At 43.5% G+C, this 18,275-nt stretch overlaps 1 protein-coding gene across 6 annotated transcripts in view; it reads left to right on the top strand.

The window, feature by feature from the left end:
* The window catches only part of LOC140425349 (ubiquitin thioesterase otulin-like), a 164,185-nt gene that overhangs the window by 107,864 nt on the left and 38,046 nt on the right, over positions 1-18,275 (top strand). For 3 of the 6 annotated variants that reach the window (XM_072509520.1, XM_072509522.1, XM_072509523.1), the window contains 4 exons: positions 3,502-3,660; positions 5,955-6,185; positions 8,061-8,342; positions 15,467-15,546. In XM_072509520.1, coding sequence (XP_072365621.1) covers positions 3,502-3,660; positions 5,955-6,185; positions 8,061-8,342; positions 15,467-15,546 — 752 coding nt within the window. The remainder of the gene's footprint in view (positions 1-3,501; positions 3,661-5,954; positions 6,186-8,060; positions 8,343-15,466; positions 15,547-18,275) is intronic. The other 3 variants (XM_072509521.1, XM_072509525.1, XM_072509524.1) reach the window with 2 other exon arrangements.

The raw sequence follows: 18,275 nt of genomic DNA on the forward strand, positions 1-18,275 counted from the left end.
TGGTCTAACGGAATTTGTGTTATCTCTTATGTTTTTGCGCTAGACAGTTGCAGTAACAAAACACGGCCTTGGGAATCGTTTCTAATTCTACAGATAACAATATTTTAGCTGAGAGCCACAGAATGCTGTATTTCTCAGGCCTCCTGTAAAGGGCCTGACCTTGGGAAGGAAACATTGTCATTTTATTATATAAGTAATTATCTGCTGTATTAACTTCGACTTGCATCTGTAGACACTTTGATGTACAGTGCTCAAGTCCCGGCTGTGAATAAAACGTACGTTGGGGTAGCTTGGTGTTCAATTGATCATTTCATACGGACTGAAGGGAAACTAATTCACTAGGCCACTTCTAAATCGAGTCCCACCAGAGTCGCCAGTAAATGTTGCTAACTTTTGGTTGGTTCTTAATTAGCTCTATTTAATCACGTTTGCTCAAGAGTCGCCAGGTATCTTTCGACACAAGGTTCAGAACCGAATACTGATCAATGACTCGATACACCAGTTAGTAAGTTCAAAAGCAATGCTCATTTAATTACACACAGTCAAATCTACTCGTGCATAAACTCTACAAACTAAACTACCACTATTACTAAAGCCTATACTTAGCTTCGGGCACCCACTCAGTCAGAGGAACAATGGCCGTTGCTCGGTTCTGAGGCTGCTGGGTTGAGCTGTTTACAGGGTAGCAAGTAGGAGCGTCTATCTCGTAGCGTGCGTTGACTTGGAACTTACTTGGTCTGCTGTAGCTGCTAGGCTGGTCTCTCTCTTCGCTGAGAGCCAAAGCCAAAGGAGAAAGATTCTCCCTTGGGTGGTACCTCTTGTACTGCAAAAGGCTTCGCGGTCTTTTGGGCGGGCCTTGAACTTGGCCTCAACTAATTGGGTCTTTCCCAATCATCGGTATTGATTGTCCTCCAATAGAGGGGTGGTTCCATGATCGCTGGGCGTGTCATGGTGACTGTCAGTCAGCTTTGTCTTAGCTTCTTCTGGCGCTGGGGAGTCTCTCCTAACATTGTGTATCTAAATGTTTCCCTTTTGTCCCAGGAGATGGCTCATTAGTATGTAAATCATTTGGTACTTTCTGTCCTGTCTGAGCGTTGAACGTTCTAATCAACATACAGAGCTTGCACCTGCTTGTTTCTTAGCATTGTCCAATTTTCCCTGCAGTCTTTGCAAGTGCCCATTTAGTAATCGGGGGGTGCCCATCCCAGATGGCTACAAAAGTTCTCAGTCCGACACCAGTCCTTTCCTCTTCGCAAGTCCAACGCTTCCTCAGGCGACTCGAAATAGAAATGTTGTTCCTTGTATGTGACCCAGAGGCGGGCCGGTTACAACAGCCCAAACGTCACCTTTTTCTTGAAATGGGTCGACCTGATCTGGTTTAAACCCCCTTTTCTCCTGGCCACCACCGCACTCAGGTCTTGATAGATCCGCAGGATATTGTTGTCCCATTTGCAGCTCAGGGTCTGCTTGGCCCACTGTAAAACGTGCTCCTTATCCAGATACCTGTCGAATCTCACCAGCATTGCCCTCGGGGGGGGGGGTCTCCCATTCGCGGCTTCCGCGCAAGTGCTCTGTGAGCCCTGTCCACCTTCCAAGGTTCGGGGGAATGCCCCATCCCCCAGCAGCTTCTCGAACATGGCCGCTATATATGCCCCAGCGTCCGCTCCTTCGGATCCCTCTGGGAGCCCAACGATCCTCAAGCTCTGCTGACGGGACCTATTCTCTAGGTCCTCCACCTTCTCCAGGAGCCTTTTCTGCTGGTCTCTTAGCATCCCCACCTCCAACTCCACAGCTGTTTGATGTTCGTCCTGGTCAGCCAGCGCCTTCTCTACTTTCTGGATCGTCCGTTCTTCGGCATCCAATCTAAGTTCCAGCCGCGAAATTGGCTCTTTAATCGGGTCCAAGTAGTCCTGCTTCTGCCCAGATAACTTTCATCAACTGCTCCGTTGACCACTGGGTCGACAAGCCAGAGGTCCAGTCCTCCGCCATGCTTCCTCCCGGTGCAGCTTTAGCCCAAGCCTTCACTGTCCTTCTGTTTCTGCCTTTGCGAGCACTCGTAGTCCTCCTCTCCATACACCGATGTGGGAATTCAGTTCACAATTGCCTCGTCATCAATTTTTCAAATCAAATCCGGTAATGAATCGGGGGGGAAAGGTCCAAAAGTCCGACCCGAGTGGGAGCCACCAAATGTACGACTTACTCCTTCATAGCCTTCATAGCCGCCACCGGAAGTCAGATTTTGATATTTTAAATGTCTAAATTACCTGCATTTTCTCTAAGCAAGATGTTGTACCAGTAACGTATACAGGTCTTGATGAATTATCGCTAAATGGTTTAAAATACTGATTTGTGCTGTAAGATATTATTGCTGGTCATAACCTGAAAATGTGTCCAGCATCTCAGCAGACCTGTTGCACAAAAGATCTGGGGCGGAATTCCCCCCCCCCCCCCCCCCGGGTGGGAGAATAGCCGGGGCGCCGCGCGAGTCCTGCCACGCCGCCCCGACATCCGCTGTGATTCTCACCCCCAAAACCAGCGCAGCAAGAATCACGGCTGGCCGCTCGGATAATCACCGCTCGGAGAATCGCCGTTTGCAAAAGGCGAGCGGCGATTCTCCGGCCCGAATGGGCCGAGCGGCCGCCCCAACACGACAGGTTCCCGCCGGCACCGTCCACACCTGGCCGCTGCCGGTGGGAATTGCGCGGGAACGCTGGGGGGGTGGCCTGTGGGGGTGGGTTGGGGGTTCCTGCTCCGGGGGGGGCCTCCAATGGGTCTGGCCCGCGATCAGTGCCCACCGATCGGCGGGCCAGCCTCTCTAAAGGAGGACCTCCTTTCTTCCGCCGCTCCGTAAGATCCATCCGCCATCATCTTGCGGGGTGGACTTGGGGAGGATGGCAACCGAGCATGCGCGGGTGATTAAGCGCCGCTTTCTACGCGACGCCAAGGCCCAGCGAGCGTAAAATACGCGACGCCGCTCCTGGAAAACTCCGGTTTTCACTCCGGCGTCGGGACTTTGTCTCCATTTCGGAGAATCGCGCCCCAGGTGTGTACTTGATGCCTGACTCTTCAGGATAATCTATTTGTTTTATTTTAAGTTTCTACATGCAGAATTCATCTGTATGGGCCTCGTGTGGAAATTGTCCAGGATGACCTGATGCGCGATATTGATCCAAAGGCGGCACGGTAGCACAGTGGTTAGCACTGTTGTTTCACAGCGCCAGGGTCCCGCGTTCGATTCCCGGCTTGGATCACTGTCTATGCGGAGTCTGCACATTCTCCCTGTGTCCGCGTGGGTTTCCTCCGGGCACTCCGATTTCTCCCACAAATCCCGAAAGACTAGCTTTGAGGTGAATTGGACATTCTGAATTCTCTCTGTGTACCCGAACAGGTGCCAGAATGTGGCGACTAGGGGCTTTTCACAGTAACTTCATTGCACTGTTAATGTAAGCCTACTTGTGACAATAAAGATTATTATTATGAAAAATCTGACTTTCTCTCCAGTGCACAGTTTGTGGTAGAAAGTGAATGGAATCTTCAGAAGCTTGCAGGCGAAGTTCAGGATATTATTGTCACATCGGAACTCAAACTAGCAACTGACGCAAATGGAATTGTTAATGTAGAAGATCAGTGGGTTGGTTCTAATGTGTGCAAAACTGTAAGGTAAAGTGAATTTTGTGTAGATACGTTACAATTCTCACAAACCACAATAAACTACATTGTGCAATTATTGCCATTCGGTGTTTTATGTGCTGCTGCCACTCTGAAGAATAATTATACAACCTTAATCTTTTGTAATTTAACATATTTCAAGCAAGCTTTTTGGTCATATTTTTATTTGTTCTTTCAAGGAATGTGGGTGCAGCTGGCTAGTGCCCATTCCTTGAGAAGATAGTGGTGAGCCGTGTACTTGAACCGCTAATGTCCATGTGGTGTAGGTACACAAAAAGATAATTCAAAAGTTTTTACCTTATCCTTATGCTGATGTACACCCTGCAAGCTGACCATAATTGTGTTTTATAATCCATAGAATCCCTACAGTACAGAAAGAGGCCATTCGGTCCATCGAGCCTGCACCAACCCTCTGAAAGAGCACCCTACCTAGGACACCCCACCATATCCCCGTAACCCTACCTAACCTGCACATCTTTGGACTCTGGGAGGAAACTCTGAGCACCCGTAGAAAACCCATGCAGACACTGGGAGGATGTACAAACTCATCACCCAAGGCTGGAATCGAACCTAGGTCCATGGTGTTGTAAGGCAACAGTGCTAACCACTGCTCAATAAAGTTCATGGACCCAGATCCTCCGGTTTCAGCAGCGGTGAACATTGAGAGCTGTTAACATGCAAACTTGGGGTGTTGCAACATAGAAACTAGAAGCAGGAGGAGGCCATTCAGCCCTTCGAGCCTGCTCCGCCATTCATTTTGATCATGGCTGATCATCAAGTTCAGTGCCCTGAACACTCCCCCCCCCCCCCCCCCCCCCCCCCCCCCAATATCCCTTTAGACCCTTAGCCCCAAGAGTATATCTAATTTCTTCTTGAAATTACACAACGTTTTGGCCTCAACTACTTTCTGGGGTAGCAAATTCCACAGATTCACCACTCTCTGGGAGAAGAAATTTCTCCTCACCTCAGCCCTAAAAGGTTTACCCCTTATCCTCAAACTATGACCCTTATTCTGGACTCCCCCACCATCGGGAACATTCTTTCTGAATCTACCCTGTCTAATCCTGTTATAATTTTGTAAATTTCTGAGATCCCCCCTCACTCTTATAATCTTCAATGAATATAATCCAACCGATTTACACTCTCCTCATATGACAGTCCTGCCATCCCAGGAATCAACCTGGTACCCCTTAGCTGCACTCCCTCCATAACAATAATATCCTTCCTCAGATAAGGACACCAAAACTGCACACAATATTCCAGGTGTGGCCTCACCAATGCCCTATACAATTGCAGTAAAACATCTCTATTCCTATACTCAAATCCTTTCGCTATGAAGGCCAACATACAATTTGCCTTCTTTATTGCCTGCTGTACCTGCGAACTTGCTTTCAGTCTGCCTAATATTTGCCCAATTATTAAACTGATTTATTTAATGGTGCTCCAAGTAGATGTAAGTCCTGCTTCAGGACTGCAGGCCTTTTTATCAGGAGGAGTGTCAAACCACTCCCTCGCTCCTGCCCCTTGGTACCACCAGAACCCATGGCATCACTCAAATCAGTACCCCAGGGTGTGAGCAGAACTGGGGTACTTCACCACTGATCAGAAGATCTTGGACCTTAGCAAATCTAATCAGCAGGACCCATTTTTAATTTGTGATATTGTGCCCATTATGTCAGAGCTGTAAAATGGTAAATGCTTAAATGCAGATTGCTTTACAGTCTAAAGGCACCTGCAGAAAATCTGATAACTAAGCAAAATTGTAGACTCAATACTCCTAGAAAATATTCAACTAATTGTGTGTTGGCTGAAGGGTCTGTTTTGTCAAGTTCATGAAGGTTTGGCATCTCAGGCAAAATGTCATGATAGCTAGGCCATGTTATAGGTGATCAGTTATTTTAATAACTTCCCAAGTTATGCTTGAGATTACTTTCTTTTTAAACTACCTTTCTGTTCTATTTTGTAAATGTTCCCTTTGAACACTGAACAAAATACCCACTGTATTGGTTTCCAGGAATTAATGCCAGTCCTTTTTAAAAACATTATGAACTTTGGTACTTGCAATGCCGACGCAATAAAATTGAGTAATGTTGATTTCTTGATTGCCCATATGCTTTGTATATTAAAGAAGAAAAGGGCAGAAAGTGAAAATATCAAACAAATGTTTTGACTGATTTATTACATTGTAACACAACCTAATAATTGTATCACTTGAAGATTTTATTAAGGTCTTTTTACTGCTCCATCAATTAATCCAGTTTATGCAAAATCCTTCTGAAACCTAGCTGCAACACTTCTGAAAAACCTGAAGAGGAGAAATGTGCTCATGTTGTTGAGGTTGAGCATAAATCCATACAAAATGCTGAAAGCAACACAGTGGTGGATGCTGTGTCACAAGAATGTACAAGTGACTTGCTAACAGAACCTGCAGTTGGAACGTACTCTTCTGATATGAAAAACTCTGTGAATGCTGCGAAAAGAGCAAAACTTTCTCAAGGCAGTGACTGGAGTGTTAGGTCAGTTCTCTTTCTATCATTTTATTCATCTTTTCTGAACTTTTAGATAAAAATGAAGCCATTGAAGAATTGTAGATCTGATTTCAATTTTTGAGGGCACTCTGGTCTAGGATGCCTTTGTGCCATTGTAGTATGACAAGGTGGGAGAGCACAAAAGCAAGAACGTTGGAGAGAGTAATTGGCAACCCTGTGGACACGCCAGTCAGGAAACATTTAGGCTGTCTGTGTGGAGTTTGGACATTCTCCCCGTGTCTGCGTGGGTCTCATCCCCACAACCCAAAGATGTGCAGGGTAGGTGGATTGGCCCACTAAATTACCCCTTAATTGGAATTTTTTTTAATAGGAAATACTTGGGCTGGGTGCATGAATACATGAGTTGATGGACACAAAAGCTGATGGTGGCCGATGCACTCAAAATATTTTTGCAGCATGGCCTTCCTGAGTTCTTAATCACACACAGGTTCTTCCTTGCTTCAGTGGGATTATGTAATGCTTTTGTACAGTGGAGAATATTGTAGGGAAGTAGGTCTACACCCGGGCCTCTGCATTCAGAGAGTAAAAGCCAAACCAGAGTAGTATTCCTGAATGTCACTGGAATCATGCATAACTTAATTATGTATAGTTTCTTATCAATGCTTTCAATGACAAATTATCAATGACAAATAATTTTGTCACTATCTAGCAGGAATTTGTTGTCCCTCATAAATGACGGGAGGATAAAGGTCACATGACCAAGGGAGCAGGGATTCTAATTTACTGGCATCTTCTTAATTGCTGGTTTTGTTGTTAATCAAAACTTAAAAGTAAAATGCACAGGAGTTGTGTGCAGCTTGAGTTTCCAGGTCTAATGCTGATAGAGCTGTGACCTTCAGGCTTGGCAATAGCACAAACCTGTGATAGAAATAGACATTTCAAACTTATGAGATGTCTTTTCTTGTAAATTTGGTAATTTATTTTTATGATTTTGTTTTTTCAGTAATAACTGCTCAACTTATTGGAGAATCATAAGATGGCAGCCTAAAGCATTTTCCCAAAAATTGGTTTAATTGTATTGCGCTTCTTAAATTGTTCACTTTTAATTTGAGCTTCATTGGTCAAACTTGGTAGTTTTAGTTTCTGTCTGATCAGTATGTTTTCTACCTGTTCAGTTGTGATTTTGTATTCATGAAATGACAATAACCAAATGGAAGCTTACTGCCAAGATTTGCAAATAGGTACTGTGATGGACACTGGTCTGCCTCTGGACCATGGGGCTGTACAAGACGAGCTTGATTATGGATCAATAATCAGAGGTTGCAACATTTGATATTGATTCACTGCATCACTTGAACACTTGAAGTTTAATGTGCTGAATGGGGCTTAATACCATGGATTTATTTTTCCTTTTATCCTAATTGTTTTCTCTGTCGCTCAGCAGATCCTTGCTGCTCCTTTACCACTTCCTGTTTGGCCATAGAGTTTAGTAATAAAGACAGAAACTGCTGGGAAAACTCAGCATGTCTGGCAGCAACTGTGGAGGGAGAAACAGAGTTGATGTTTCAAGTCCAATATAACTCTTTTATGGAATTTAGTAGTCTAGCTGTTGATACTTTTTGCTTCAGAAAACAAAAATAATAATGGAATATTTTAGAAGGCCAATGCTGTGCTAAATTTTAAAATGCAATTTGTCTGTATTTAGTAAGATATGAAATGTCTGCTTGCTTTCTTGAGAAGTTCTTCATTGCATGATGCTCCTTTTGCTATTTAAGTAAGGTGGTGAGTATTAATAATGGTAGGCCAAACTTTTAAGCCGAATTTCAAACCAGATGATCATTGTTTAATTTGCATTTTCATCAAAGTGTTGGAGTAATCTATGATTGGTCTTTATTTTAACAGTGGTCATGAAGGGGAGCATGGGCAGAAAGCGGTCTTGCATGAGGATGAAGGGGAAGCCAAGAAATGTCAAAATAAACTATCTGATCCGGGAATGGAAGAAATTAACAATTGCAAGTCAGGTGAAGAGCCTGCCTTTGCAAATGTACAAATGGTGTCTGAAGAATCACATTCACCAGAACTCGAAGAATATCCCTCGAACAATGAAAAAACCATTTGTGAAACGGGTGTTGCTAAAGAAACTGCTGAAAATATGGAGACCTGCAATCAAAAATGCTTTGTTGGGTATGTTAGAAAGTATAATATACAACTCTATTTACAGACAAACAAATATGGGCATTTTTTGCATTGGCTCCAAATGTTTGCAGCTTTTCATAAAATTAAGTACAAAAATTCAACATACACTTAACTTACCATCGTTCAAGAATATTTATAATTGTCTAAACTTTACATTACATTTACCTGCTGGTGATGTTTGGACGTTTCCTGACCAGACCAAAGGGCACCTAATATGAGTCTATGGGCTGAACTTAATGGCCGGGGTGTAGGAGAGACAGAGCACAGGCTGGAAACCTGGTATTTTTGGAAACACTGATGCTATTGATGTCTGGGTTTCCGTGCCCAAGGGCAGAGGCCCCACCTCCAAGATACTACGATTTTAGGAAGCTCTTCAGTCCCAGCAGCGCCATAAGGAGAAGTGGCTACAGCTGGGATTACAGCCAGTCCCATACAGCAAAGTGAGCCAATGGGTTTGAAGTGCTATAGCTAGACATAGTCGGCAAGAGGAGGCCTAAAGGGAAGAGACCTGGAATAAAAGTAGATATTCTGAGTCATGTTGATATTAATAAAGAGGAGGTGTTGGGCATCTTAAAAAGCATTAAAGTAGATAAGTCTCCAGGGCCTGATGGGATCTATCCCAGAATACTGCGGGAAGCAAGGGAGGAAATTGCTGGGGCCGTGACAGTAATCTTTGCATCCTCATTGGCTACAGGTGAAGTTCCAGAGGACTGGAGAGTAGCCAATGTTGTTCCATTGTTTAAGAAGGGCAGCAAGGATAATCCAGGAAATTGTAGGCCAGTGAAGTTTACATCAGTGATAGAGAAATTGTTGGAAAAGATTCTTAGAGATAGGATTTACTCACATTTGGAAAAAATTGACTTATTAGTGATGGACAGCATGGTTTTGTGAAGGGGAGGTCGTGGTGCACTAATTTGATCACGTTTTTCGAGGAAGTGACGAAGATGATAGATGAGGGAAAGGCAGTAGATGTTGTATACATGGACTTCAGTAAAGCCTTTGACAAGGTACCTCATCGTAGACTGGTACAAAAGGTGAAGTCACATGGGATGAGAGGAGAGCTGGCAAGTTGGATACAGAACTGGCTTGGGCACAGAAGACAGAGGGTAGCAGTAGAGGGTGCTTTTCTGAATGGAAGGCTGTGACTGGTGGCGTTCCTCAGGGATCAGTTTTGGGGCCTTTGTTATTCATGGTGTATATAAATAATTTGGAAGAAAATGTAGCTGGTCTGATTAATAAGTTCACAAACGAAGTAAATGGTGGAGTTGTGGATAATGAAGAGGATTGTCAGAGGATACAGCAGGATATAAACTGGTTGGAGTCTTGGGTGGAGAAATGGCAGATGGGGTTTAATCCAGACAAGTGTGAGCTAATGCACTTTGGAAGGTCCAATGCATGTAGGAATTACACAATAAATGATCGAACTCTTGCAAGTACTGACAAGCAGAGAGATCTGGGCGTGCATGTCCACCGATCACTGAAAGTGGCAACGCATGTGGATAAGGTGGTCAAGAAGGCATAAGGCATGCTGGCCTTCATCGGTCGGGGCATTGAATATAAAAATTGGCAAGTCATGTTGCAGCTGTACAGGACCATAGTTGGGCCTCATTTGGAATATTATGTACAATTCTGGTCACCACACTACCAGAAGGACATGGATGCTTTGGAGAGGGTACAAAAGTGGTTTACTAGGATGTTGCCTGGTATGGAGGGCATTAGCTATGAGGAGAAGTTAAATAAACTCGGTCTGTTCTCACTGGAACTACGGAGATTGAGAGGCGACCTGATAGAGGTCTACAAAATTGTGAGTGGCATGGACAGAGTGGATGGTCAGATGCTCTTTCCTAGGGTAGGAGAGTAAAGTACTAGGGGACATAGGTTTAAAGTGCATGGGGAAAAGTTTACAACAGATGTGCGAGGCAAGGTTTTTACACAGAGGGTGGTAAATATATGGAACCCACTGCCTGGGGCGGTGGTGGGAGCAGGTACATTAGCGGCATTTAAGTGACATCTAGACAAATATATAAATGGGGTGGGAATGGAAGGATACGGACTCCGTAAGTGCGTACGGTTTTAGTTTAGGCAGATGGTCGGCCCAGGCTTGGAGGGCCGAAGGGCCTGATCCTGTGCTGTATTGTTCTTTGTAGGTTTGTGGGGCAGACAGGCTAAGGTAGGAGACATTCAGTGGGGCAGCACACCTTACAAGCCTACATGACTTCTGCACTGCTCCAATTCCACCTTCCTGTGCATCACTGATTTTAATCACTCCACCATTGACAGCCAGGTTTTCAGCTGCCTTGGTCCTAAAACCTCCCGTGTAGGCTTGTAAGGCTGGAGGATGCTGCACCGATGGGGACGGGGCGAGGCTGTAGAAGGATTTGAAAACCTAGACGATCAGTTCAGCCATCCGTGAATAAATGTGGAAGCAGCTGCTGGGGCTACCAGGCGTAGAGGTGGGCTGTTTAAAAAGGTCCACGCTGTGGGACTTTGGCTGACCTGACTCCAGCCTGCACTCCCATGGTGGAATTTTCCCAATTTTGGATGACTCCCTCGAGGATGAAAATCCAGGCCTAAGTCTCAGAAATGCCAATTTGTACTATTTTGTGACAATCTTTCTTAAGCATCCTTGATAAATTCAATAAATCTGCTTAAAACCACAGGATTTTTTTCTTAAACAAGTTTTTCCAAGCTGCTTATTCCAAAAACCATATTAATGTGGTGCATTTAAGGCAGTAATGTCCCAAACGCTGAATAATATTTTTTTTCATAATACTATTAATTAAACCTCATCTTGACACTGAGCCATAGCAGGAGAAAGATGTTCAAAATTTTAATTAGGTTTGTAGGTGTATCTTAAAATAAGTTGAGAGGCAGAGAGGTTTTAGGACCAAGGCAGCTGAAAACCTGGCTGTCAACGGTGGAGTGATTAAAATCAGTGATGCACAGGAAGGTGGAATTGGAGCAGTGCAGAAATCGTGTAGTTTTGTAAGGCTGGAGGAGGCTATACAGATAGGGACGGGGCGAGGCTGTGGAAGAATTTGAAAACCAAGACGATGAGCTTCAGAGCTCTGAAGAAGAATGATCAGAACTTGAAACGCTTACCCTGTTTCTCTCTCCACAGATGCTGCCAGACCTGCTGAGTTTATCAAGCATTTTCGGTTTTTATTTTGCAAAACCTTTACTATTTTCTATTTTCCATGTCTACATTAAAAAGATCAAACTTCCACTTGCGCCGTCGGGAATCACTGAAAATAAATCTAATAGTTGAAATAATGAAGCAATGTACTCTACATGGTATTCTTGCCTTTATTAGCCGAGGCATAGAGTTTAAGAACAGGGTGGTTATGCTGGAACAGTATCAAACGTTGGTTAGGCCCAGTTAGAGTACTGTGTGCAGCTCCTGAATCCACAGTATAAGAGGGATATGATAGGACTGGAAAGGGTGCAGAAGATGTTTCCTGGGCTGGGAAATTTCTGAAGAGAGATTGGGGTTGTTTTTCTTGGAGCAGAGGAGACTGAGGGGGGACATGATTGAGAAGTATAAAATTATGAGGGATATCAAGTAGAGAGGAAGAAGATTTTCCCCTTGGTGGAGGGATTAGTGATTTAAGGTAAGGGGAAGGAGGTTTAGAAGGGATGTGAGGAACAACTTTTTTACCTAGAGGGTAAGTCTGGCACTCACTGACTGAAAGGGTGGTGGAAGTAGAGACCCTCATTACATTTAAGAAGCAGTTGGTTAGGTGTGCACTTGCAATCCCAGGGCATAAAGGTCTATGGACTAAGTGCTGGAAAATGGGATTAGAATAGTTAGGTTGTTGTTTTCGACCAGCACTGAATGTGCTGAAGGGCCTTTTCTGTGCTGTAGACCTCTGACTCTATAACATAACCTTCAACTGCCAAAGCGGTAGATCAAAGCCATTTTTCAAACCACTAGTTTTGAAATAGAGTGGCCAGAGACTGTGACGAATTATATAAGTAAAAATGTTGGACACCTAGTCTAAATGAGAAAAATATGAAGGTTGTTGAATTGACCAAATTTGGAGTAGATGGATGTCTGCCTACGTCAATATTTATTATTTATCTCTAATTGTTCAGTTTGCGATTCCTCAGACACTGAAGCATTCTATATCCAAATGCAACTATGCAGAATTCAAGCTTGGACCAACAACAGTTGTGCTGCAGAAGTCTCAGACATTGACCGTCATTGTCAGCTATCCATCGATTCAACATGGTATCTACTCGGGATTGCGAGTTTCTGCCATGAGACTTCATGTAACTGAACAGGCCAATTCTCCACATGCAGATCTTTGGGCACATGGGGCTTAATGTCCCACGAGATAGTGAGGTCCAGAGTGCTTTCTCTGATGCTGCTCTTCCTCATCATTAAGGTGTTTGGACTCAAAGTGTAATGCAGTTGTCAATATTTTAATAATAATAATCTTTATTGTCACGAGTAGGCTTACATTAACACTACAATGAAGTTACTGTGAAAAGTCCCAAGTCACCAGATTCCAGCGCCTGTTCTGGTACACAGGGAGAATTCAGAATGTCCAAGTTACCTAACAGCACGTCTATCGGGACTGTGGGAGGAAACTGGAGCACCTGGAGGAAACCCACACAGACACAGGGAGAACGTGCAGACTCCGCGCAGACAGTGACCCAAGCCGGGAATCAAACCTTGGACCCTGGAGCTGTGAAGCAACCATGCTACCCACTGTGCAATCATGCTGCAGCTCCTCCTCGTCAGCAATCTCAATGCTGCTGCATTTCAAGGAGTGCTTCAGAGTATCTTTGTAGAATTTACTTTGGCCTCCCCTGGAATGCTAGTCATTTTTGCGAATTGAGAAAACAGGACCAGGCGATGTTTTTTGTCGTTGATCCAATCCATCGTAGTTGATTTTGCAAGCGTTTTGCCTGAATGCATGTAGAGTTGGCTTCAAGAAGGGCATTTAGCATTTGTTTGATGGTCCTCCCATTGAATGTGGAGGCAGCAAAGCTGCTGAAATTTCCCTTGCCCCCTTGTCTGTCACTGATGCATAATCTTGATTTTATTACAGTACAAGAGTGTGGTGACAACAACAACATAGCACTTTTGATTACTTGTGGAGGTCTTTGTTGTTAAAAGGTGGCTGCCATAGTTTGTAGAAGGCTGAGCTGGTCCAGTGTTGGATCTCCTTATCAATACATATTCCAGAGTCTCTCCTTCAACATATATGCAAGGTGAATATTTGGCTGATCAGGCCTGGTTTGATGTGACGTTTTTGTTTTGGCAACATTTAAAGATAGGTTGAGTTTCTTGTTTGCAGAATTGAAGTGACTTGTAAATCTGCTGCAGAGTGGGCAATGACACTAGTCATCTGCAAACTGAAGATTGTTCATATCCATGGTGGTCAATTTAGTTTGAGTTTTCATTAGGCAGTATTTAATACTCACATTTAAGGTAGTTGATCTTTGAGGAGGTAACTAAACACTATCAGATAGATTATAAATAGCATGGGGGCTATCACATGACCTTGTATGACCATAGTCTGGACTTTGATGTTCTACTCTAGACAATTGCAATCATATTGTGAAACAGTTGTAAGATTGTGACAAAGGTTCTTGGATATCCAAATCTCGGGAACACAAGCTATAGAGCCACAAGATTTACTGATTCAAATGCTATGGTCAGGTCTTCAAAGAAGGAAAATGTAACGTTTCTCCATGATATTCAATGGCTGTATCATCTCTGAATCCTGACTATCAACATCTTGGGGTTACCATTGACCAGAAATTGAACTGGACAAGCCATATAAATACTGAGGCTACACAAGCAGATCAGAGGCTGAGAATCCGGAGGTGAGACACTCGCTTCCTGATTCCCAACGGCTGTCCACCATCTACAAGGCACATGTCAGGAGTGTGATGGAATGCTCTCCACTTACCTGGATGAGTACAGCTCCAACAACCATCAAGAAGCTCAACACCATCTATCAGAAGACAGCCTGTTTGAGTGCACCCCAAGCACTACTTTAACCATTAACCCTCCACCACCGGTGCACAATAGCTGCAGCGTGTATCACAGACACAAAGAGCAAAGCAATGCTTCAATAGCACCTCCCGAACCTGTAGCCTCTACCAACTGGAAAGAAAAGGGCAGCAGGTTCATGAGAGCATTGTTACCTGCAAGCTCCCCTCTAAACACCACGTCATCTTTACTTGGATCTATATCAAAGTTCACGGTCAAAATCTTGGAACTCCCTTCGGCAAGCAGCACTGTTGAGAGTACCAACACCGCATGGACTGCAGTGGCTCAGGAAGGCAGCTCACCATCATCTTAAGGACAATTAAGGATGGACAATAAATGTTGGCTTGTCAGCAATGCTCCTATCCCACAAAAGAATTTTAAAAAGTTACTGTACCTGCAGGAATGATTGACAGCAGTGTTTCAATTAATCGGGAGCATGGATTTGGTGAAAACAGCAGTATTATTAGTGAGTTTGCTCTGGACAGTCATTCTCACAGCAATGAGAGATGTGAGATCCCAGGTGCCCACTTTTGTTATAAATTTTTTCAAACAAATTTAGAGTACCCAATTCTTTTTTCCAATTAAGGGATAATTTAGTGTGGCCAATTCACCTATACTGCACATCTTTGGCTTGTGGGGGTGAGACCCACGTAGACACAGGGAGAATGTGTAAACTCCATACAGACAGTGGTACGGAGCCGGGATCGAACCCGGGTCCTCAGTGTCGTGAAGCAGCAGTGCTCGCCACTGTGCCGCCCTCCCAGGTGCCCACTTTAACTGCAGTACAGCAGAATACAGAGTTACTGTAATGATAGATGAGGAGTACTGCTCCAGATCGATGTTATGGTTGCCATGTTCATTTGCAGAATTAACATTTCTTTATGAAAAATGCACTTGTCCCTGCTTTTCTAATGCAATGTTTTGTTTTTAATTGTCACCTTTTAGAACCCCGCCTCTGTACTGATTTCCTCATCGTGTTGGATGTATTCGAATCAGTGGAGAGGAGGGAATACATTAATTATGCTGAGATTTTTTAAAATCTACTTTTAAACTATGGTGATGAAATTAATTGTGCAAGGGTATTTCTCTTGTTTTCCTCTTGCAGAGGGGAAGACCTGTACCGTGATGAAGATGAGATAGAAAAGGAAAAATGTCAAAGATTGGCCTCTGAAAGCCAGCTTGCAGGTAACCCTGTTTCTCTCTCCATGCACACACGTTTTTGATGCGGACTTCTCACCATCCCATTAATAGAGTCAACAAGAATCCAAAATCATCACTTGTGGTGTTATGCTACTTAATGAAGTAAAACTGGCATTGATGGACCAAGTGTATTCTAGTTATACTGACATGTGAACAAGCGTTCAGCTGGTGGAAACAAATGAGGTTTGGTGCATATATGATTTCTGTCGTTTCAACTATTTGTAACAAAGTATGGTTCTGCACTGTACGATATATTCGTTTGGTACTCTGCTTTAAAGATTTTTAACTTTGTTTAGCTTTCTAAAATATCTAATTTTAAAAAGGAACTATCTTCAGTTGATGCTGCATGATTATATTGTACTTGTTGGAATTTAGAAGGATGTGGGGGGATCTTCTAGAAACATATAAAATTATGAAGGGAATAGATAGGATAGATGCGGGCAGGTTGTTGCCACTGGCGGGTGAAAGCAGAACTAGGGGGCTTAGCCTCAAAATAAGGGGAAGTAGATTTGGGACTGAGCTTAGGAGGAACTTCTTGTGAATCTAGGGAATTCCTTGCCCAGTGAAGCAGTTGAGGCTCCTTCATGAAATGTTTTTAAGATAAAGATAGTTTTTTGAAGAATAAAGGGATTAAGGGTTATGGTGTTCGGGCCGGAAAGTGGAGCTGAGTCCACAAAAGATCAGCCATGATCTCATTGAATGGCGGAGCAGGCTCGAGGGGCTAGATGGTCTACTCCTGCTCCTAGTTCTTATGTTCTTATTATCAAATATCATTTGAGCATTTCTGTCATGTGCTACGTTAGAGCACTGCTGGTAGCAGCCCTGACATCAGCAATAGTGCTATGACAAAAGTTAGACAATGCCAAAAGCTCCAGGATCACCTTTGTTTTCTTCTCTGCCTTCCAGCTCCTCTCTTTCCCCCACCCACCCCTCTTACTATTGCAAAGGTTATCTGGATCATGGCATGGTGCATTACAGCTTTATGCAGAAAAACATTCTAGCATGGGTGAATTGAACAACCAGGGCTGTATCGCATTACTTTGGCCTGATTTGATTTGCTTGTGGCAATTCATTCAGATAATGTCAATCTTCTAATGCCTCCACATACATTGCTGAGTGGCAAACGTAGACTTCATTTCAAAAATGAAGATATCCAGTCCACCACTGGGTTAACTTGGAGGTGATTTGTATCAAACTGCTTTGCTCTTTTTCATACAGTTTGGGATCCTGCAGTGACTCAGTTGGTTTCTTCTGTAAGGTACTAAGCAATAAAAAGGTGATTGGAGGCTTGCCCATCGCCAGCCAGAATGTGAAAGAGAGTTGTCCTTGACTAAGGATTGGAAAAAAGTTCAATTTGTATGTATGGATACAACATAAGGACAAGGTTGGATCCAGCAATGACGTGACTCTCGTGGCCACAATTAAATATCTTACTAACACTTTCCAAGGTTCTCTCTTAAATAATTGCCATCGGAGCAGGCTCGGAGGAAAGAATGCCACTCGCAAGGTGTCAATATGTTAACAATGAATGTGGGGAGAAATTAGTTGGTGAGAGAACACCCTCACTTTTTCAAACCTCTGAAACATACTCTTAGAAATTGTTGATTATGCACTTCAGAGGTAAACTTCGCTAGAAGGTTTTTATAATAATACACTTGTGCTTTGCAATTTTCAGTCTGGGGCTATTATCTCACACAAATGGAGCCAACCATTATCATAATTGGTCAACCGTTATGGGAGTTCTTTCATAGTCCTATGTGCCACAGCTGTATCAGCACGTCCAGGCTTGGGTGCCATTCGATAATTAGATCAGATAATTTGTCTTTTGATACAATTTTTTCATCAAGGGTTCTACTACCCTCCTACAGGTCTGCCCAAAGACATGACTCCACTTTCTGGAGGTGACCAGGTTTCTCGGCCGATGCCTGATATTTGCCATTGACTAGTTATGGGACCATCTCATTATGTTAGCAAATTTTAAGACTAGACACAATCATGGAAGAATAGAGAAGAATTATTCTGCTCTGATCAGCTGTGAGGTTCAGGTGGTAGCACAGTTGACAGGTGCTGTTGCATTTCATCTGGTGATGCAACATGAAAAGAATAGGTCAAAGATGGAGGGTGGATATTAAGCTGAGCGGCAGTAGCACCAATTGATCATTTAGATTGTTCTGAACAGTTTTGCAGTTGCATCCACATAGATCAGTAATGATTTGACCTTTGAATCAATTGTTTCTCGCTACTGGAAAATATTCCCCTTGACAGTCATTGACTTACTTTTATTTGGGCTCCTTGATGCCCTGATTGGTTAAATTTGGCTTTGACATTAATCTTCCTCCTCTTTTGCTATTCAGCTTTTGTCCATGCTTGGATTAAGGCTGGAATGAGATCTCGAGCTGAGTGGTCACAGTGTAACTTGAATAAAGTACCAGCAAACAAGTTATTAATGAGCTCGCACACTTGATGGAAACAGCCTTTATCGATAAACTTGATATACTGGAGAAGATTAGCAGAATGGTAATTGATTAGTCTAGATTTGTCGTTCATGTGAGTTAAGACACCTCAGCCATTCTCATATTTTCAGTGGACAGTGTAATAAAGTGGGAGAGCTTGGTTAGTGAAACTGCTAGTTCTGGTGCTCTGATCTTCAGCACTGCAGTAAGCAACTTGTTAGGGTCCACAGCTTTCTTTGTTCACTCAGCATCATTAAGAAT

This window comes from Scyliorhinus torazame, chromosome 6 (assembly GCF_047496885.1).
Source record: "Scyliorhinus torazame isolate Kashiwa2021f chromosome 6, sScyTor2.1, whole genome shotgun sequence".
Taxonomy (NCBI): Eukaryota; Metazoa; Chordata; class Chondrichthyes; order Carcharhiniformes; family Scyliorhinidae; genus Scyliorhinus; species Scyliorhinus torazame.